Source organism: Anastrepha obliqua, chromosome 3 (assembly GCF_027943255.1).
Source record: "Anastrepha obliqua isolate idAnaObli1 chromosome 3, idAnaObli1_1.0, whole genome shotgun sequence".
Lineage (NCBI taxonomy): Eukaryota > Metazoa > Arthropoda > Insecta > Diptera > Tephritidae > Anastrepha > Anastrepha obliqua.
The window spans coordinates 46605463-46628009 of NC_072894.1; the positions used below are offsets into that span (position 1 = coordinate 46605463).

The 22547-nt window shown below is 38.2% G+C and overlaps 1 protein-coding gene across 1 annotated transcript in view; it reads right to left on the bottom strand.

Annotated features, from left to right (window-relative positions):
* LOC129240510 (ammonium transporter Rh type B-B-like) overlaps positions 1-22547 on the bottom strand; it is an 89638-nt gene that overhangs the window by 28223 nt on the left and 38868 nt on the right. Inside the window, exons 4-5 of the mRNA XM_054876358.1 lie at positions 21429-21594; positions 14175-14436 (exon numbers count right to left, since the gene is read on the bottom strand). Coding sequence (XP_054732333.1) covers positions 14175-14436; positions 21429-21594 — 428 coding nt within the window. The remainder of the gene's footprint in view (positions 1-14174; positions 14437-21428; positions 21595-22547) is intronic.

Genomic DNA, 22547 nt, shown 5'->3' on the forward strand with positions numbered 1-22547 from the left:
AAGCTTTCATTAGAACTTCACCACATTTACAGGAAGGGCCTTTATTTGCTTTATTTGTTGTTATAGCGCAGCTTAGAAAAATTCCCATAAAATTGCACTAGTCGTGTACTATACCTATGACCAAAAACAATCAAGGCTGGTAAGTACCACTTTCAGTAGGAAGCAACAAGGCAGCCATCTGCCATATCAGTTATGTTAGTACAACAAAACCAAATTATATGCACTGTAATGCAATACTTGCACACATAAATACTTACATACATAAATGCAGCAGGAATGTGGCGCCAATGTTGCAACCAAGCGGCAAAGTCACGCTTTACTGCTGTTGTCGATGGTATGGGTGGCAAAATTTTGGGAGAGTTAGGCTTTGGTTTAATTAGTTGGTTGTATGTGTGCTTATGCGGTTGCCCTTCTTGCTTGTTGCCTTGGTGCTATCAACAACTATTACACATTACGTTACGGCATGTTGCAACGTTAAACACTAAATACAGGCGAGGCGAAATTTTCAAATGGCTATGGCAGTATTAGTTTACACACTGTGTTCTGGCGTATGCTAGCAGCAGTAATAGCATTTTTGTACAACATTTTAGCTTAAAAATCAATTAAACAAGATTTTTGTACCAAGCTACTGGTTACAAATGTTTACAACTTTCCCGTACTACCTGCTCGCAAAACTCTACATAAGTTCTTGTAAAGCATTCAATTTACTATACTTATGTATGTTTGTGTACATTTGGGAGGGTATGTGTGAGTGTCCCATCATCGCACAGTGGTCGAAATGGTCGATCTGGCGGAATTTAATTCATACCTCGAAAACAATCAGAGCCTTATAGAGTGTTAGTTTTGTTCGTCGAGAGAGAACTTTACTACTCAATTGCCTACTTAGTCCAAAGTAGCACTGCTTGGCAAGAGAGATTCTACGTTGGATTTCAAGGCTGACGTTGTTGTTGGTGTTAATGTTGGTTCCTAAATAAACGAACTCTCTTAGAATCTCGAAATCATAACTGTCAACAGTGATGTCGATACGCAAGTGCACCGGCTGTTTGTTTGATGACAGGAGGTACTTCGTTTTCTTCTCGTTCATCTCCAGACCAATTTGCTTGCGCTGCTGGTATTGGGCAACGCCATTTTGCATAGCCGTAGTAGTTTCGCGGGCATACTCTTTTACGTACTGTTGAATGCAGCTTTAAAATCGACAAAAAGATGATGTGTATTGATTCTACCTTCATGGGTTTTTCCAAGACTTGGCGTATTGTGAATATCTGATCGATGGTGGATTTTCCAGGTCTAAAGGCACACTGATAAGGTCCAATCTGTTGTTCTTCAGCCTTTCACACAATATGCTCGCTAGGTCCTTATCGGCGATATTTACGACTATTCCGTCGTCAACAGATAGGTATCGGGATCTTCACATTCTGTGTGACACGCGCAGCTGTCATTAGCTAAAAAGTTCGAGAAGTGTTCCCTCCATAATTTAAGGATGTTCGCGGTCTTTGTTCCTGAAGGAAATCGCAGGGTCTTGAAACCTTGTGTAAACCGCCGAATTTTTTGGTAGAATTCTCTGGTGTTTTTCTTGTTGGCCAGCATCTCAAGTTCCTCGAACTCACGTATTTCTGCTGTCGTTTCTTCATCATGTCGCACATGGTTCGTGTTGCGCCCGATCGGCAGGCAGCATGACATTCCTCGTCGTTCCAATTGTTTTTACGGGCTATCCGAAATTGATTTCTTCTTCGGCGGCGGTACGTAAAGAACGTGAAATGTTGTTCCATTGCTCGTGCATTCTGGATTGTTGGGCAGTACTTTCTGAGAGCAAGAGTAAGAGTCGAGTGGCAAGTTGTCTGGCTGTCTTTTGCGATTGCAGCTTTTCGATGTCGAACATTCTTTACGTAGTTAGATGTACGTTTTTTGCTGCACAGAGGCGTGTGCGTAGGTTGGCTGCAACAATATAATGATCCAACTCGATGTTGAGCCTTCGGATCATACGTACATTTAAAACACTAGAATCGTGCCTTTCAACTATCACTAACAAAACATGATTGATTTGGTTTCGCGTTTTCCGATCAAGAGACAGCCAGGTAGCTTGGTGTACTTATCTTAGCGGTTGTTCATTGTACAGGCTGAATTTTTTCCGGCTATGGGACAAAAATTCTCTCTTTGACCACTCTGGCATTGAAGTCGTCAGGCCCTTTTATGTCGTGGCGGGAGAAGCGCTCATAGGAACTTTCCAGGCGCTCATAGAAAGAATCTTTGGTCGCATCGTTCTTCTCTTCCGTGGGATTATTGCGAGAGGCTCATCTACCAGAGTGAACGACAGTACTTGGCGACGCAGTCTCTCTTCTACTATAAATCCAACACCGAATTTGCTCTCCTTTACATGACAGCTGTAGTAGACGTCGCAAGGACCTATGTTTTTCTTGCCTTGCCCTGTCCATTGCATCTCTTGAATGGCAGTGATGTCAGCCTTAGGAGAACGTGGTATATTTTTTATGATGTTCAATATTTTAATGATGCACAATGTTGATCGATGTACCAAACCGGGACATTTACAGAGAAAATGCTCTATATTGTCCTTCTCTGAGAGGTCCCCACAGCTTCTGCAAGGATGCTTAAATGGTAAACCTAGCTTTTCCGCGTGTGTACCGATCGTCCAGTGCCGGGTAAACACAGCTACGAGTTTGAAAATTGAATTACGAGGAGTCCTGTTATGGGGATGTCGATGACCGGGTAAGAGGTCTCTGAGGCCAATTCATTCTCCTTCCTGGCAAGCTCATTAGTAATTTCATTTCTCTCTATGTTCCTATGCCTTGGAACCCAGATTAGAGAAATATTACCTGCACACCCAAGAGATTTGATCTCCTACTTACAGGAGTTTACTATTTTCGTCCTGCTCCCCTCGATCCAATCCTGCCTATTTGGAAAGATTGCCTTAGCACGACCCTCAAACTCTAGTTTGCGTATAGAGAGATTTGTTCGAAGTTGTACGGTGTTACCTGCCCGAAATAACGTAAAAGTCCATGGGAAGATATCTAACTTCCAATGAAAGCGGGAGAACGTGGTTGTTTAATTTGGGAAGTCAAAAGGGGGGAGGTTTATATTTTGTGGTAAATAGCACCAGCTTCGTTTTTTCAGAGTTGACTCGGACGCCGCACGTTGTAGCCCTGCGACTGAGTACAGTTAGCCATGGCTGAGGGAAACGGTCCCGATACCATTAGGACCAAGTTATCGTCGTATGCTACTACCTTAACCCCACCCTTTATAAGAACTTCGTCAATAGCAACTAGCCAAAGTAGGTACGAAAGGACACCTCCCTGCGGCGTTCCCCTGTGAACGTATCTAGTGGTTTTAGCCCCTCTGGCGATCGGATTAACTTCCCTGCATCCAAGCAGGTATGAGATCCAGAGACAGATAGGTCTTTCCACCTCTAGTCTATCTAACGCAGTGACAATTGACTCGGCCCTGATGTTATTAAAAGCTCCCTCTATATCTATAAAGGCCACCAAAGGGAAACAATTCCCTTCCCTTCCGAAGATTTTTCCACAGTCCCTACGACATCGTGTAAGGCTGACTCCATAGATTTCCCAGCATGCAGCGCTGGAGGTAATTTTGATTCGATGTGCTCTCGGATATGATAATTAATCAATCTTTCAAACACCTTTGGGATAAACGAGGTAAGACGTCGTCCCTTCTCCTTGTCTTGTATGAAAACAACCCTCGTTTTCCTACAGCTGGCGGGGACGTGATTAAGAGCAATACACGCCAAGTAGATTTCTTGCAGGACAGGAACCACCGAGGTACTTGTTTTCTGAAGCATCATAGACAAGATATCAACAGATCCAGGAGATTTAAAAGGGGAAAACTATTAACTACCCACGTAATTTTGTCAACGGACAAGATAGATTTCAGGGAAACATCGAGTAGCTGTCGACTCGTGTCGACAATATCACGTGGAGAAATAAGATTTGATTATTTACCGAGATTATCTAAGATTCTTCTGCAGATTCAGCCCGCTCCCTATCCTGCCTTTTTACAGGGGTATTGGGTAGAAAAAAAAACAATTTTGGCGACGTAATTTTGAATAAAATCTCGCTGGATTGGTCATTTCGGCCACTGTGCATCGGGCCGAACGAGTATCAGTAAACAGTTTAAATTAACACCGCCGCCGGTGTCATTTGAACCATAAAATGTTTTTGCAAAACAAAATGGCGGCAACAATAATAGCAACATATGCATTTACTATATGCTTATAGTTATTGGTGTAGCAGCTGGGCTAGCAGCATGCCACAAATTCATTATAGCTCTTGGGCAGTACACAACACTCATACGACACGGTGTACGACATGCAGGCTTGCAGGGTAATGCTGCTCTAATGCCCAATACAACTGAATTTGGTCTAACTTTAATTTCAGTAGCGACAAGGGCTCAATCGAGGTAACGAAAACAAAATTACCACAAACACAAAACGACAAAGAGGAAATACTAAGTATATAATGCACATATATACTATACATACATTTGTATGCAAGGTATTGACGTTTTTGCCTTGCATGAGGCCACTTAAAATTGTGGTTTCACGGCAGCTGCCCCTTAGATATCCGATTTGCAATTGCCCTGCTATTATATATTTAAGGAAATATATCGAATACTAAATTTCATATATTCAATTTGTTTTTGTTTTTTTTTGCATTTTCTTAGAGCATAACTCTCTGAAAGTGTGTACATTCTCGCAATGGAGAGAACTTTTAAGAGTGTTAAAGCAAAAACCAATAAACAAAATATCACTTACAAATATTGTCCAAGTCTCTCAGCTCGCGCAAGCGATATAGTGCATAGATAGCTCCCACACGCAAAGTTATTTCGTGCCAGTTCCCTTATAGCGTAAAACAGATTTGAGATTTGAAAAAGGTGGACATTCTTGTTAAAAAAATATATATAAGAAATGCATTACCTTATAAGGTATTATAATTTTTCTTCAAATACTGACCAAGTTTGGTACATGCATTGCTCCACTCCTTGTTTAGATCCGATTTAAATATTAGGCATATTATCGAAATGGCTTAATTATTTTTTTTGGGTTAATTTTAATTCGGCAAATGTGCAAAAGTTTCTTAAATAGCAATGAAGTTTGGTAAAGAATACTTTGAAGGTAAGTATTGCATGTCGGGGAAAACTTCACCAGTTTTTTCGTACAACAGTTAAAATTATTAAAAAAATTTCAATAGTTTCCTAAATAAATTTTCAAGCGAAGAGTTCTTTTGGCGACGCAATCGAATCCGAGTAACCGCCGTAGCTGAGTGGGTTGGTGCGTGACTATCATTCGGAGGTGCGTAGGTTGAAATCTCCGTGCATGAAACAGCAAAATGATAGAAAAAGTTTTTTCTCATAGTGGTCGCCTCTCTGCAGTCAATGGCAAACTTCCGATTGTATATATTTCTACCATGAAAAAATTCCTCATAACAAATATCTCTCGTTCGAAGTAGGCTTAAACTTGCAGGTTCCTCCATTTGTGGAAAAATATCGAGACATCACAAATAGAAGGAGGAGCTCGGCCAAACACCCAAAAGAGGCTGTAAGTGCCAATTATATACTTATATATATTCGAATCCGAGTTTCTGGAAATCGGTATGTTTAAAAGCTAACATTGATTATTATAATTGACTTTGTTGTTTATTAGTAAATTTTACCACCGGACCACTACAATTTTTTGTCTTTGTTAAAGTTACAGTAATTCTTAAACCAGACCCGACTAAAATTAAAGTTATCCTTTCCTGAACGGTGTTGTTGTTGTTTTGTCTACATCGCTGTAGTTGGTATTTATGCAGTTGTTGAGCTACGGGCAACTTTGATGCACAAAATGCGCAATTACGAGTATGTCCTTTTAGAGTATCCCATTCATGGTAAAATACTTACATATGTACGATTATATACGTGTGTATGACTCCTTGTTGTTGTTGCTTTTGTAGGTGCTCTTTGAACGTGTTTAAAATAATTTTCTAAATGTGTTAACGCTAGTGTTTGACATTTAATTAGTTTGTGAGTGGAATACGAAATTTTGTCGCGTGATCAGACACCCGCACACACACACAGGCATGAAAATTCGCCTATACTTATACCTTATCGCCAACAAATTTCAGCACCATAAATTTCTACAATTTGCATATACGCACATATTTGTGGGTTTGTTTACACACATGCACATACATATGAGTATGTACACCAACCTATATATACTGCGTTGTAGGTGCGAGTGTATACTGACTTTTAATTGAATTGACCTCCAACAAACTGTTGAAGAATTTTGGTCTAAGCTTCTAAAGGCTCTATGGACTACATTCTGGGAATATTTTGCATTTACAGGGGCGGTTCAATAAGTACTCGTGTTTGATGACAGATGGCGTTCCTGAGGGAAGTTGGTCTTAACATCCTGTGCTGCCATCTATCAACCGATGGCAAAATAAATTTCAGACTGGTTGATAGGTTAGTTTGGTTTTGGCAGCTATTCGAGCAAGACTTGTTTCGTGATTTTCGCGAAGAGGAAAAAGGGCAGTACCGTTCGGTAATGCGAATTTAAACGCGGGCAAACATCCGTTTTGATGAGGAGCGACCTGGACGCCTGGCAAACGTGGTTACCGAGAAAAACATTCAACAAGTCCACGACGTGAATCTCACTGATCGACGGGCGAACGTGCGCGAAGTAACAGAGGCCATAGGTGTGTCGAGCGGAACAGCAATTAATATTTTACATGATAAGTTGGCGATGAATTTTCGGCCCGATGGGTGCCAGGATTGCTTACGGTAGATTACAAGCGGCTGCGGCTATTAACTTCGATGCCGTATTTGGATCAATTTAAGCGGGATCCGAATGAATTTTTGCGTCGAGTTGTCACCGCTGATGAAACCTGGATTCATCATTATACACCAGAAACTAAACTACAATCAAAACAATGAATTTCTTCTTTTGAATCTGCTCCAAAGAAGGCGAAGACAATCCAATCGGTCGGAAAGTTCACGGCGACAATTTTTGGGATGTGAACGTGGTCATCCTCATGGAGTTTTCAGAAAAGAAAGAATGATCATTGGACAATACCACAGTGAGTTATTGGACCGCGTTCACAAAAATTTTAAGGAGACACGGCCGCATTTGACGAAAAAGAAGAAGCAACACACATGTGTCAACTTTTAACCCAGTCCTCCAAGCGCCCCTGGGAGGCCGACGAAGGGATGGCCTTCAGCTCCTTCATCGCATTTTCTTTGATATCTTCTATCGACTGAAATCTCCTTCCACGAAATGGTAACTGCAACTTAGGAAGCAAAAAGAAGTCATGCGGGGCCATATCGGGTGAATTCGGTGCTTGTACAATGGTATTTACTTGGTGTTTGGTCAAATAATCCAACAAAATAGGACTCGGTGCGATTACCCGTTTCATCATGCAAAATCCAATAATTGTTTGCTCACATTTCCGGCTGTTTGTGACGTACATCATATCTCGAATGTTTCAAAACTGATAAATATGATAATATTCTTTATTGACTGTCTGGTCCAATGGAAGGTACTCTAGGTGCACTACACCTTAGTAATCGAAGAAAACCGGTACTTTTTGATTCACTGATATAGCAAACTTGATGAGGCATGCAGGCCTATGTTTAATGAAACGTAGAGATCCAACTCTTAGGACGAAGACTGTCAACGTAGATTTAAGTATGTCATAAGGGCGCTTGAAAGATCGTCTGGATAATCTTTTGTCAAAAGATAAAAAGTACTTCAGAGGCGAACGGACTTCGCAAAGTATTATGAATGAGTCTTAATAGTCCAATTATTAATTGTGAAGAAACGTTAGAACTAGACGCAGACGCTTTTTTCAGGTTGTTTTTGTAATAGAAACAATACCACTTTCCAATAAACTACAATAGGGGGCTCCCTTTTGCATTATAAGAGAGGAATGCTCAGAGCGCGCCCGCAATAGGTTCCAACCTTACAAATATACAAATATTCCTGTTGACCTTCAATATAATTTATATATAATTGCACTTAGACTTGAGTTGATCTTTGAGGCGGCTATCCAGTTTAGTTACATCCCCAAGAAGTGGGCTGATGTAAGATTGGTTTTGATTCATAAAGTAGGAAAACCCACACATACGAGAACGGAGGACTTTAGGCCAATTAGCCTATCATTTTTCTTGTTGAAATCCTAAGAGCGATTTTAACAGTGGTCGCTCTTCGGCAGGCCATGGATACTCGGAGAGTATATCTGGTATGAAAAAGTTCCTCATAAAAACCATCTGCCGTTACTTTGTTAGAGATCTACTATATTTTTTATTAATTAATAGCCCCTAATGCGGTTTCTGAAGTGACAAACCTAATGGAGGATGTTAAATTTATGCAAATGACGTCGTACATCAATCATATTGGTACTTATGAACTAGACAGCTGCAGTACACAAACAGGCAAGCAATTGTGCGCAAAAAAATAAAAATAAAGATTTCCATAACTTAAAACAATTTTTTTGTGTTTATTAAAAAAGGTATTCTAAAACCAAAGTAAATGATTAATTTTTCACCACCTTGCATAAAAAAATTGTCCGAAGCGCAAAAACGGGCCGTTATAGACGAAATTTCGAACAATGTAAAATAAATAAACTATTATATTACGGAAGGTAAGACATTTTGTGCGAAATATACGGAAGACGCGGATATTGTCTTATATTGAAAAACTCCATTAACGGGGCTTGGTGATAATTTTTAACTGCTTGTGATTTATCCGTCCTTTGCTCAAAGTTTTCAACTTCAATATATATGGGTTTTTGTCCTTTATAAAAAAAGTAAGTAAACTAAATAATAATTCGTCCCTGTTCTATAGTTATTAATCGCACTGTATGTGCATATAAGTGGAATAATTAACCCTATTGAAATAGTTCGGAAAATGTTTATTTTCGCACAAGCTAGCTCATTTTTGTTTAGGTGTTAAATGAATTTTTAATAAACTTTTTAAAGTTTCTCAGAGTTGTTCACTAATGAACATGTTGCCTTGGCAACGTACCCATACATACATTAGTGCAAACGCATAATAGACATAGACACCATATGCTAAGTGCGATTTTCATCTCATTTTATCACATTTTGTATTGTTTGAAATTTGTACATATAAAAATTCATAAATTAGCGCTAATTAATGTCGTCACATTTTTAATTGGCGAGTATATCCTCTTGTCTCTCATTTACAAATAAAGAACTGCGATACTATTTCACTACGATACCATCAAGTTCACGGGGCGTATGGGAATATTTTCGAAAGGTCGATTCGACAGGAAGATTTTTTTTTTCCAGAAAAGAAGAAAACAGGAAGTTGACCAAAGTCAAAGTAAGCCGAGTGAGAGTTAAGTGATTTTGACCTAGGTTAACAAAGCGCGTCGTTTCTTTTTCGTGCTAACTGGCACCAAGTGAAGCCAAGTTCATCTCTCACTGATCTTTCCAACACAAAAAAACGAAATCTCTTGGAGAATAAGTTCATAGCGATTTTACATTTTCATTGTATTTTACAGCAATTTCTTTGCAGTTTAAAAATGGGTAAGTATTCATTCTGTAGAACTCTTTCTGAAATGGAATACCTAGGAGTTAAAAACTAAACAGCACGGAAATTGGTTGCAAAGTTCAAAAATAGAGACTCTGACGACGATGATACGACCTGCAGTGGAAGACCTTCTGAGTTTGATGAAGAACGTCTTTAATCACTTTTGAAGGAGACCTGACGCCAAACCATCATTGGTCGTGAATTGGCGCAAAAATGAACTGCGCTCATAAGAATTCAGAGCGTGTTTCATCTGTTCAACCAAAACAAAAAAAAAAAACTAAGAAAATCGCCTTTAAATTGCTTTTCAGCATCTCACCCGCCATCGAACAACACGCGGTCGTGAACAACGCTTTTTGTACCGAGTCGCCACGGGAGATGAGAAATGGTGTTTATACATCAATATGAAGCAAAGAAAAAAGTGAGTGGCTCCAGGAATACGCCAAAGCCGATAGCCAAACCAGATCTTCATTCAAAGAAGATCATAATATGTGTTTCGTGGGATTGGTAGGAAATGGAGCGCTGGAAAATGCTCGAAAATAATGCCACGGTCAACAAGAAGCTCTACAATACCTAGCACCACCGTGTGAATGAGGTTATTCGTCTAAAAAGACCTGATCGACGTGATCAAAGCTTACTCCGTCACGACAACACCAGGCCTCCAAGTCGTCAAAGCCGCACTTCAAGAGCTCAGTATAGAAAAACATTTGCCATCATTTGATGTTTTGTGGCCGGGCTTCGAACCCGCACACATTCGAATGATAGTCACGCACCAACCAGTCCAGCTAAACTAAATTTAAATGCATTATTAATTAGTTTGCCATACCGCTGAGTTGCTATATGGTAGACCAGGAGTTGCTATATGTTGCTAGTATTTTTGGTATATCGAGGATACTCGGGCACACTTGGGGTATTTCCTTCTACTCTTAAAACCACCTAGTTTTGTGACTCGATGAATACATACTTAGATAGGCCTTATACAATCCATTCTACATTCAGAGAGGGCTGGTAAAATGGTGTAATAAACAATGTAAACTGGGTTAGTATATGTACTGATGGCTCGAACTTGATGATTAAGTGGGAGGTGGTGTATATTGCGAAACTGCAGCGTATTCCAAGCCGAAATCTCAGGCCAACTCAGAAAGCCTTTTAGTGCTATATAAAAGCGTAGTAAGAGTTAGAGTAATCTTCATTTACTTCGATAGTCTGGCAGCCCCGAAACCGCTGCTAACTCGTCTAAGACAGTAAAAGAGTGTTAGAAATCATTAAAAATACTTTCACAGTATCTTTTGATCAATCTACTCTGGGTGCCAGGACGTAGTAACATTAAAGGTAACTGTAAGACAGAAGAGTTAACTAGATTGGGTTCCGCGCTCCAAATTAGCCAGTACAAGGTTGACTTATCTATGTCCTTGGCAACATGTAAACTTCTAATAGATAGTGTTGCTAATTCCAATTCAGTTAAACAGTTAAACATCTATCGGTAGGCAAACGTGGCTCGAATGGAACATGGGTCGAACTAAGAGTCTACTTAAACTAATTAGGACGGATTCTGTTAGGTGCCCTATCTGGGCAGAATATAGAAGAGGAAGAGACAGTGGAACACCTTTTATGAGGGTACTTGGCAGAAAATCGCCGAATACGCAAAACATTTGTCTTATATATCCCTCTCACAAACAAACTCAACAAGCTATATTGCTAAAACTGTGACTAGTGTACCAACATAAAAAAATAATAATCGAAAGTCGAATGTACGTAGCCCGCGAAATTTCAAAATTCACCTTATTTTTTTAATACACCTCATATAAACAAGCCTTAGCTTATTATAAATAAATTGAAATTGTTGAAGTTAGCACACTAAAACACGTATAGATTGTAATTTGAATTTACCATGCCTAAAATTTATTTTTATACTAATATTCTTCTTACTACTCTATTCTATATAGTTACTTAGTTACATACCATCTGATATAACATAATATTAAGTTCACACATACATATACAGGGTCCGCCATATAACTTTACGGAATTAAAAATGCTATAAAAAAGAAACTACTCAATATTTTTCCAAACTGTATTTTTTATTTTGAAGTACAATCCTTCCGGTTAATGATGGAATACAACTTCATTCCTATGGCTGCCTTGTACGGCGTCATGCCAAGGTCTTTACGCAAAATTCGTCTCAATGATGTCTCCGAAATGTCCAATTTGAGAACGACGGTGAACTAATGTTCCTGGTGATTCACGAACACTCTCGGCCACAGCAGCAATATTTTCGGGTGTACGCACGGTTTTTGGTCGGTCACGCGTTGGTTTGTCAATAAGCAACCCAGTTTCTTTTACTTTTTCGCAAAGTAACGCACAAACGGTTCATTCGGAACTTTTCTACTTCCCATTGCCGTACGTAATTTTCGTACACATTCTGCAACAATACCATGATTTTCAAAGTAATGTCGCAATATTTCCCAGCGTTCTTTGAGCGTATACACAACCATTTTCGTTCAGCAGAAGAATAAAACTAATTTTCTGTCAAATCAGATGACAGCTAAGTGTTACCATTCTCCAAATAATACCTAGTTCAAATCCGTAACGATAGATGGCGGGCCCTATACCTACCGCTTAAATATAAAAACCACTACACATAGGCCGATAGTTACGTTTCTCCTTCTTAATTGGCGTGATAATCGTAAAAGTAATTTTGACCGAGTTTAACAAAGCACGTCAGTCGTTTCTTTCTCGTTATAACCGGTGCCAGTTGGACATACCAAGTGAAGCCAAGTCTCAAGATCTATACAACGTAGAAGAATCCTTTTTTTCTGCTAGCACCAGCTGGTACCACATCGAATACTTTCAGACACGGAGCATTTGTATTAATGTGCCAATGTGCAAGGGACGCCTTATTGGATGTTGTTATCTGCGTCATACGTTAGGATGGGTATGATGAGAGCCTTATAAAGTGTTAGGTTTGTTCGTCGAGGGAGGACTTTACTGCTCAATTGCCTACTTAGTCCAAAGTAGCACTTGTAGGCAAAAGAAATTCTCCGTTGGATTTCAAGGCTGAAATTGTTATCGGCGTTAATTCTGGTTTCTAAATAAACGAAGTCTCTTACAAATTCTTCTTTATCTAGTTTGGAAAAGGTAGAACTAACTGCACGATTGTTAAGGCCAATGATTTCTACAATTGTAGCCTCTTATAAAAAGTTGTGCCCATGCGATTAAATTCTGCGGCTCGCACGAATTTTCCAGGATCAGGTTAAAGAGAGTCACTCTATCTGAAAACTCGTTTGGTATAAAAGGGCTCGGAGAGGTTTTTTCCAATTGTGTCTGCTGTGTCGGCGCTGCTTGAGTAACGTTATTTTGTATAGCCGCATTAGTTCTGAAGGTACACCAAGTTCAGACATCGCAGCAAAAGGAAGGTGTGTGTCGATTCTCCTTTCATTGGTATTTCCAAAGGTTTTCCGTATTGTGAATATCTGATCGAGTGCATTTTTTCAAGGACTAAAGCCACACTGATGAGCTCTTTTCAGTTGGTTGATGGTGACATTAAGCTTTTCACTTAATACGCTCACTAGAAACTTATAGGCGCTATTTATAATCGAATACTAATCTCGCGGTAATTGACACTGCTTATAGAATTACCTTGTTTTGGATTGGGTAGAGCCCACTTAAATTCCAAACGGAACGCATGCACCGTACCAGCTCCTCGCCGCCACATGTAAATAGCTCAGGCGGCAGTCCGTTGGCTCGTGCGGGTTTGTTGTTCTTTAGCCCCGTTATCGCTATTCTCACCTTGTCATGGTCGGGTAACGGAACGTCAGTGCGTTTCAGAGTATGGGAATCTTCACATTCTCTGTGACATGCGCAATTGTCACTATTTAGCAAGTTCGAGAAGTGTCTGGATGTCAGTCACCAGATCGCCGTTTTTGAAAAACGCCCCGCTCTTGAAATCCTCTGTTTATTCGGGCTCGCCGAATTTCGATTTCTTCTGCGGCGGCGGTATGTAAAGAACGATGAATGCTGCTCCAGGGCACCTGCAGGCCGGATTGTTGGGCAGTACTCTCTGAGAGCAGGAATGGGAGTTGACTGGCAAATCATCTGGATGCCTGTTGCGATTGCCGCTTTCCGATGTCCTACATCCTTTGCGTAGTTAGATGTACGTTTAAGTTAGTTAAGTTTGGACTAAGCAATAATAATAAATTACTTTTAAGGTAAATTAAAAGCACTAATACGTGCCCTTCTCACATCCGAAAAGTAAAATACAAAGGTAGCACCAGGCACTTATTGTTACTTTGCGCACTATCGACCTTATATAACAAAAAAGTCCCAAAGACGCTTAAGAGTTTTTTCCATTCACACAATGAGAGTTAAAATAAATCTGTGCAAATACATATTTATGCCCTAAACTCTTGCATGAATACTCATGTGATGAATATATACAAACATACATATTTATATATGAGCGTTTCTAGGCAACAAGTGTTAACTTAGCTTTAATACGCCCATGCGTAAGTGTGAACTTAAGTGCTATTACTCTTGTCCTTGTTCACGTGTATGCTCTTAAACCTACTTATTGTTCGTGTTGTCCGTGTTGCTGGTACTTTTGCATGCTTACCTGTTGCCGCTGCTAATGATAAATACGTGTTGAGTATGGCACGCTCTTGACCACTGCCATCGGCCAACACCGAATTAAAACTTGGCCAATACACATACAGGAACAATGTTCCGACCATGGCAAAGATATCTGATGTATAATTGGCTCCTTCGTATTTGCCTGCTTCGTTCCGGTCCTTGCCAGGGCGTAGCATCAGACTCACAGCCAGACCAAAGTACGCACCGAATGCATGCACTGTAATTGAACCACCGACATCACTTATCTGTGGGGGGTGAGAAGTGGAAGAATAAACCGAAACAAACAGAAAAGGAAAATTAAATTTTTTTTGTAAGGAAAGTGCTTACAAATTGTGAGTAAAAGCTGCGCACTAAAAGAAGAATGGAAAGTTACAGCTTATTTTATGAGTAGCAGCTGTTCATCAGCTTTATGCGGTAAAGCGCTTTTGAAAAGGCTTTGGTTATTTTTCAACGATATACTCTTGGGCCATATACACACGTTTCAATTGTTATATAAAAACTATAAATATATCCCATTACGTACACCTAGTTTTGTAAGTATGTATATATTTTATATAATTGGTGTATAAATTATTTTCTCTGTGTTTGACCGAGCTGCTTTTACTTACAGTTTGTGGTGAGCGCTTTAAGTAATCTAAAAAATGGTGGGCACTACTACTTTATGACGAGTGGAGAAGAATTTTTATGAGGAGCTTTTTCATCGCAGAAATACACTCGGAAGTTTTGCCTTGCATGTTGAAAATTTAGCGCTAGTAGAAAAAATGGACCAACCGAGTGACAGCCAAGCACAAGCCACACTATATAGCGGTCACCTTGTGAGTACGTGTAAAATGAAACAAGTGTATTTAAGTACCCTGTAGGAAAGGCACATTTATTAAAGGTAAATTTTCTTGTGCTAGTTTAACTGTGGTGAATTTTAAATTAAGTTTAAGCGGGTAAAATTGGTAGTTCAAGTGGAAGGAATAGGTGAAATACGAGCTATAGGAAAAAACTGTCTCGAAGTGTAATTCGAAAGCTGTCCTTTTACTTAAGTACTCGTTGTACTATATGACATTTTATTGGGACAGGAAACACCAAATGATACATAGAAACAGTTTTTTCTAATAGCGGTCACACCTTAGCAGGCAATGACAAACCTCGGAGAGTATTTCACTATGAAAAAACTTCTCATACACACAAAAACCATCAGCCATTCGGAGACGGCGTAAAACTGTAGATGCTTCCATTTGTGAAACAATATCAGGACGTAAGCTACCTACCGTCAATGTACCGATCCCCTCCCGGCACTACTGTTAAGCATATCGTCGGAAGGCGGTTTAGCATTAGGCTCTATACCAGTTGCTAATCTCATGCAGTCTGTCAAAAGTAATGTACTTTAATCTTCCCATGGTTTTGTCTATTTGATAAGGGACCCGAAATCGTTGGCATAAAAAAAACACTTGGCTTGCATCTTCCTTTTCAAGGATAACTACACATAAAGGTGATTCACGTACCCTGAAGCGATGTAGGTACTTTTGGTAGCAACCATGACTTGCCAGAAATTGTATTAACTGGGATTGTTTTAGCTTTGACAATTTCATTTTTGTGAACTATGGATATTTTAAATTCTTATTTTTTATATTAAAAGTGTTGAACATTTTTATTATGCTTTAAGAACGATGGTACAAAAATATGCAATACTACACGTGGTTTTTATTGAATTATTTATCATTGTTAGAAATCCTCTCAGGGGGGTGTTTTAGTTTTGGCCAATACTGTAGAAAAGGCGTTGTACAGTATCATCTAAAGATACGCATTTCCTTTATTTTTGTGTCTTGTCTGAGATAAAAAAAAGTGAGTTTTCGGACATAATATTTATTTATTTATTAAGCCAATGAATATAATAGATTCTTATAGGCTAAGTGTACATATTGCCGAGAAGTCCACTTAGTAGAAATCAAAACGCTTACCATAGTAGAAAATCATGTAAATCAGCCTTACGATTAGCTTTTGTAGAAAACCCCAAATAGTGAGCGACCTCAAAATAGTGACCAAACCTCAAAGATTGTCCAAGAATGTAAGAGAAGCTTAATTATGTTGCAAGATAGCATCAGCTTGTACTTATATGGGTTCCTGCACACTGCGGGGTCCAAGGAGATTTTATTAAACTCAATTAAGGTTCTAGTAATAGGAGCATTCTGAGCATAAAAGGATTTGGAAATACCAACCTATGCAGAGCTCTGGCCGGAATATTAAAGAAAATTCTCTCAAGAAGCACCGGACAGTCAACAGCATCACGGATTAAGTGAAAAATGAAAGATAAAGATAAGATTATTCTCCTGCTCTGCAATGATTTTAAGTTGATAAATAAGTATCGCGTTTCATATGTAGGGATGGTATCTAAAAAGCGTGAATTACACAATGCGGAATGTAGGAATACTTTTTGGATACGTTCAATTCTATGTAGCAGCATGGCAAATGAATGATGCATACTCCAGTTTGGAACGTACAAACGCCGTATACAAAAGCCTCAGGGTATAAGGGTCGGAGAAAATTGATACACCAGTTGCTGAAATAATCTAAATCAATTTGCATCAATTCACAGTCGAGGGAGCTAATAATCGTCGAATAAATCTTAACGTCGTCTTCATAAAGTAGGAATCTTGCAGACGAGAAGCAAGAGTGAATATCATTGATAAACAGAACAAAAAGAAGCGGGCCAAGAATACTACCTTGTAAAACCCCAGAGCAGGCAACGAAAGGAAGAGATCTAACATTGTCGACGACGACCAATCAATGGCTATTTTTCAAGTAAGGCAAGATCCAACTTAAGAAAGCTTAGTGAAATCCAATGCAGGCTAATTTTTTATTAGTATTATATGGAAAACCCGATCAAAGGCATTAGATAAGTCGGTATTAACGGTGTCAACCTGGTGCCCTGATTGGAAGGCAGTGGCCCAGAAAGAAACCATGCTGGATGCACTATGTTCTTGACAGCAAAAGTAATTTGTCCTGGATAATGCATTAAAAAAGCTTTGCACCGGCGGTAAACTTTGAAATAGGACTGTAGTTACTAATATCGTTTTTATTACCCCTCTTGAAAATGGGTGAAATGAAATTCAATTTTCAGGCATCAATAAAAGTACCCAAAGTTAGTGATTTGCTAAAGATTAACAACAGAGGGTATAGTAAACAATCGCTCTGCTTAAATAACACCGCAGACAGACTATCGACATCAGTGTTTGAAGAAGATTTAAGTCGAGTAATGCCTCTAAAGACATCTTTAGTGTACAATATTAGCTTGCCGAAGTAAATAGATGTTTATATATTGAAGATAACCTTTTCTTCGCTGTCAGAGGCCGATGCAAAATTGGACTTAAATAACTCAGCGAAGAAATTAGCGGCATCGGCTGGAGTATTAGCAAATTTGTCACCGAAAAAAAAGAGAGGACGGAATATTGGAAACAGATTTTTTTGAATATACAAAATTCCAAAACGCTTTTGGATTCGATTTAAAACTTTCTTGGAATTTAAGAACGTAGTTTCTGTGTAAAAATCGAATCCAGACGAATCTCTTACCATACTCTTTATACAGGGCAAAGAAATTTGAAGTTTTACATGTTTTGAATTTATGGAGAAATTTGTTTCTCTTATTTCGAAGTTAAATCAACGCAGCATTGTGTCAGGTTACTTTATATTGTTTTTTTTTTTTGTTACAGGAGGAATAACACTTTTACAAACGTCTACCACAGTAGTTCTAAAAATATCGAAATACTTAGAAATATCAATATGTGGAAACACATTGATTTTGAAATCTTATTGTGTCGAAACAGGTGTAATCTATGGAACCCTCGTTAGCTAAGTTATCTGCGCATTCATCACCTTCTATACGTTGGCATTCTTACATTTTCTCTAGTATTATTTTGACTATATTTTTTTAACCTACCCTCCTTTTTCTTTCTTGAAAAGTTTTCCAATTATCTAAAAATTTTCTGTTAACTCACTCTGTTGATGGCAATCAAAGCTTTTTAGCCAATTTCTTTGTATTTCCTCAATGGACTCGAAATGCTTATACTTTGTCAAAAATCTTCTAGTATTGTCAACAACTCTGATATTACGATTGTTGTTGTATAAAATTCTGGAATTGCCTACGCAGAAATCTAGCCCTTTCCGACAGATATTCTTGGGTAAATGGTAGATATTCCTTTATCGCCATTTTTCTCATTGAAATAATGAAGAGAGTGTATCACCCCACGTTAATTGAAAGCAAAAATTTTACGGAAACAGGAGATGAATGATAAAAGATATATAGTGGCGGTATATTTGTCTCTTGAATTAAAATTACTCCGTATACTTTTAATATACTAAAACGCAAAGTTACAACCTTTTAAATGTAGCTCCAATATTTCCTTAACCGATGTATAACATACCTTATACCTATTCATGCAAATCCTTTCATTCATTTAAAATAAGTGGGATACTATAATATTTCTCATTGGGATATTATTTTATATGTTAGAATTGTGAAACATATATTTATGTATGTTTACTCCTCATAAAGCGTTCAGTTAAGCGGATTTGGAATATAAACCTTGTGTGGGGATTTAGTGTTTAGAAGTAGCGTCTGGCGGGAATTTAAAGTTTTGCGAATAAGGAAATGCTGAAATATTTAAGGTTTTTTATCGTTAATGAAACGTTCTTAAAACAAAGGAAAATATAGCTGATTTTAAATATATTGGAAACCGGGTACTCTGACCAATTTATTTTATAAAAACCATGCCAATAGATTTAAGGAAATAAAAGAAAACTTTTAAATGACCGATGTGTGCTAAGGTGCTATGGGATATAGGTGCCCTGTATGCCAGAAACAGGAATGAATTTAAACAAAAACGTTTGACATGTAAGTTTAAAATTGTATTATCCTATACATTATATATATATTATATATTTACATATATATATGGTATATATACATACATATAGGGTATACATATATTAGTTTGGGGAAAAAGGAATCCAGTAATTTCTCGGTAGATGACTGTAGTGATAGATATCCTGTAAAGTACCGATTAGAACAATCTAAGATTTATGCTTGTTGTTAAAGAGACATTTCACACTAAAAAAATTATTTTACAAGCAAAAGTTCCATTCCGTTGTTAGTTACATTTGTTAACAATGCCCTGTCAAGTCAAGAAAGAGAAAATTGGATACATTTAACATGAGGCAAAAATGCAAGCCATGCCGCTGAAATTGTGCGTAATGCTTGTGGTGTTAAGCACTTATAATTACGTGCAATTTTGCTGTCGTCGATTCTATTCAGGCATTATTGATGTTAAAGATACACCTCGCACAGGCAGGTGCATCGTCGAAAATATCGCTAAAATCACATCGGCATGTTAGTAGTCGTAGCATCGCCAAGGAGCCAAGGGTCGACCATAAAACAATTTTAAACCATTTGCACAAAAATTTTACGCATAAATAATGCTTATATCCTTTGGGTGTTTGGCCGAGCTCCTCTTCCTATTTGCAGCGTACATCTTAATGTTGACCTACAAATGGAGGAAGCTACAGTTTTATGCCGGCTCCGAATGGCAGATGGTTTTTTATGAGGAACTTTTTCATGGCGGAAATACACTAATATACAGTCATTTCCTGCCAAAGAGCGACCGTTATTAGGAAACATGTTTTCTGTCATTTGATTTTCACAGAAAATGAGGATAAGAGCAAGAACCTTTGTACATTTGCGAAAATGTAAAAGCTCATATTCTTAGCCGTAATGTTTTTCGAAATTCAAAGCACTAGTATGAAAAAAGTGAATGGTTGCCGTTCTCCATGAGGATACAGAGGGGGGAAATCTTACAAAAAAATTCCTAACTAGATGACAGTTTAATGGACTTAACTTTCATTTTTAATCGAACCACTACTTATAGTGTTCTCAGCGGTTTGTTGCAGGATTGCAACATGATGAATTTAAGGGTTAAGAGGTCCTAAAGTCAATTTTCTCAAAAATAAACATAATGAGATATATTAACATAAAATATAAAAGCGATTTCCGTAATTTTGAAGTTGTTAGGAAGCTCTTTGAAAACTTGATAATGGTTTGTGTTTAAAATGTGCAGTTCTTGGTTGAGATAAAGCCAATTTTGGTGTTGCGAAATTAATTACCTTATTGAAATATTTATAACTTTTGCTAATGGTAAGTGGGGCGCGTAAAGGTCAAAGAAAAAATGTCCATAATTAAAAACTTTAGATTCAATAAAAAATTTATGCAAAACTAAAAATTTTACGATTAATTTTGCTCTTGCATTTTTCAACTCTGGGAGCTTATATGACAACTAATTTTTAATTATATCAACAAATTTTGAAATCCTTAAAACTAGAAAATATGGTCGTAGTCCGTTCGAAATACAATTTTGAAATTGAAATTTAAAAAGACGAGTTAAGAAGCACCGAGAGGTTTGGTAACTCCTAAAATACTAAGGCTAAAAAGCTCATTGTATTTAAAGCTCCGGAAAGGGGGTAGATAGTCAAGGAGGAAAGGAGAGAAGTATCAGAAGGAAAAAGATAGGAGAAAATAGAGAAAAAGAGGTAGTTAGACCCGTGAGAGAACGAATTTTACCCGTAGCCATGCTTGTATGCAAAAGCAGTACACTCACAGAGAAAACGCTTAGTGCTATTCGCCTCCTCTAAACACGACAAGCAAATCGGGTTCTCAATGATTCCAATGGTGGTCATATGCTGACCCCATAGATTGTGTCCTGTAACAATACCGACCATCAACCGAACGTCTTTTTTTCCAAGTTTTAGAAGAAAGATTGACAGTTTCTTGTTTGCGCTTGGCAAAAAAACCTTTGCAGTTCTACCACGTTCTAGACCGGACCAGCGTTCTTTATGTAAATTGCATACATAACGCTGATCCATTTCATGATTCCTGCAGAACTGATTCCGATTATTGGCTCTGGTCACTCTGGGGGAACCGCTAATTCACACATTTCATTCCCTTGAACCCCGCGGTGTGCTGGAACCCATATAAGTACAAACTGATGATATCTTGCAACATAATTAACCTTCTCTTCCATTTTTGGACAATCTTTGAGGTATGGTCACTATTTTGAGGTCGCTCACTATTTTGTTTTTTTTTCTACAAACGCAGGCTGCTTTATTTTTCCAAAGGTGGAAATTTCAAATGAATTATGTTATATATTTTTATCGAACTTCGTAATACAATTACATACTCCAAACCAGATAGTTTACTTACGCTAAAAATGTTCAATGCGACATATTCGTTGGCTGCAAATAGCACTATTTCAATGATAGCCATGAATAGCAGTTGAATGGGCGTCGTACGTCCCAATAATGCACCCATGCTAATCAGTGGAACGGCAGCTGCAATATCAGCATCGACTATGTTTTCCAGCGATAAGCTGCAAGAAAAAAATGTTTACGTACATACATACATATTTAAAAGAATTAGAAAATAGTGAAAGCAGAAGGAATGATTTATAAAAACAAAATCTTAAAACTCCATGTCAAAGCTGCAGGCATATCTTGATTGGGGTAGCAGTGAAAAAGAAATTCAAGAAAGTGAAGCGGAGATTCGTGATAGCTAAGATGCTATAAGTCTATAACGTTGAAAAGGTAAAAGCATGGATAGACAGAGAATTGTGGAAATATGTAAGTAGATGTGGACAATTCCATCAAAAGGTCCACAGCAGACAAAACATTAAAAGTTACAATATTTTCATGCAGAAACAATGTAAACAAATTTAGTATTAGTTTGAAGAAAAAGAAATCCACTATTTTTCCGAAAATTTTTTGAGCAAATGGCTTTAAACTGTTTAATGGTCGATCTTATAGCGCCATCAGCTTATTGCGCATTGCCTCAAAAGTTATGGAATACCTCTTTCTCAAAAGAATGAGGCTCGGAATTGAAATTGAATTGAATTGAAACCAAAAGTTAATTCGATATCAGCAATTCTGCTTCCGAAAGACACACCGCAGCATCGAACAGGTACACAGGCTAGTAAATATATTCACAAAGCTTTTGAGCAGAAGAAGTTTTGCACAGTCGCATTTCTCGACATATCCCAAGCCTTTGACGGTATTTGACATGATGAATTGCTATGCAAAATAAAATACACTCTACTCATAAATTATTACACTTTTATCAAAGTCCTACTCAAAGACCGAAATTTCTTTGTTAAGCAAAACGAAGAACACTCTAAATTTTGTGAAAGTTTAGGTGGTTCACCCCAGGGTGGTATAATGAGCTCAATCCTATACTTGCTATACGCCCACGATTTACCAGTCACTGAGGAAACTATCGTCGGAACTATTGCAGATGGCACCGCTGTTCTCGCAAATGTCTCCAACCCCC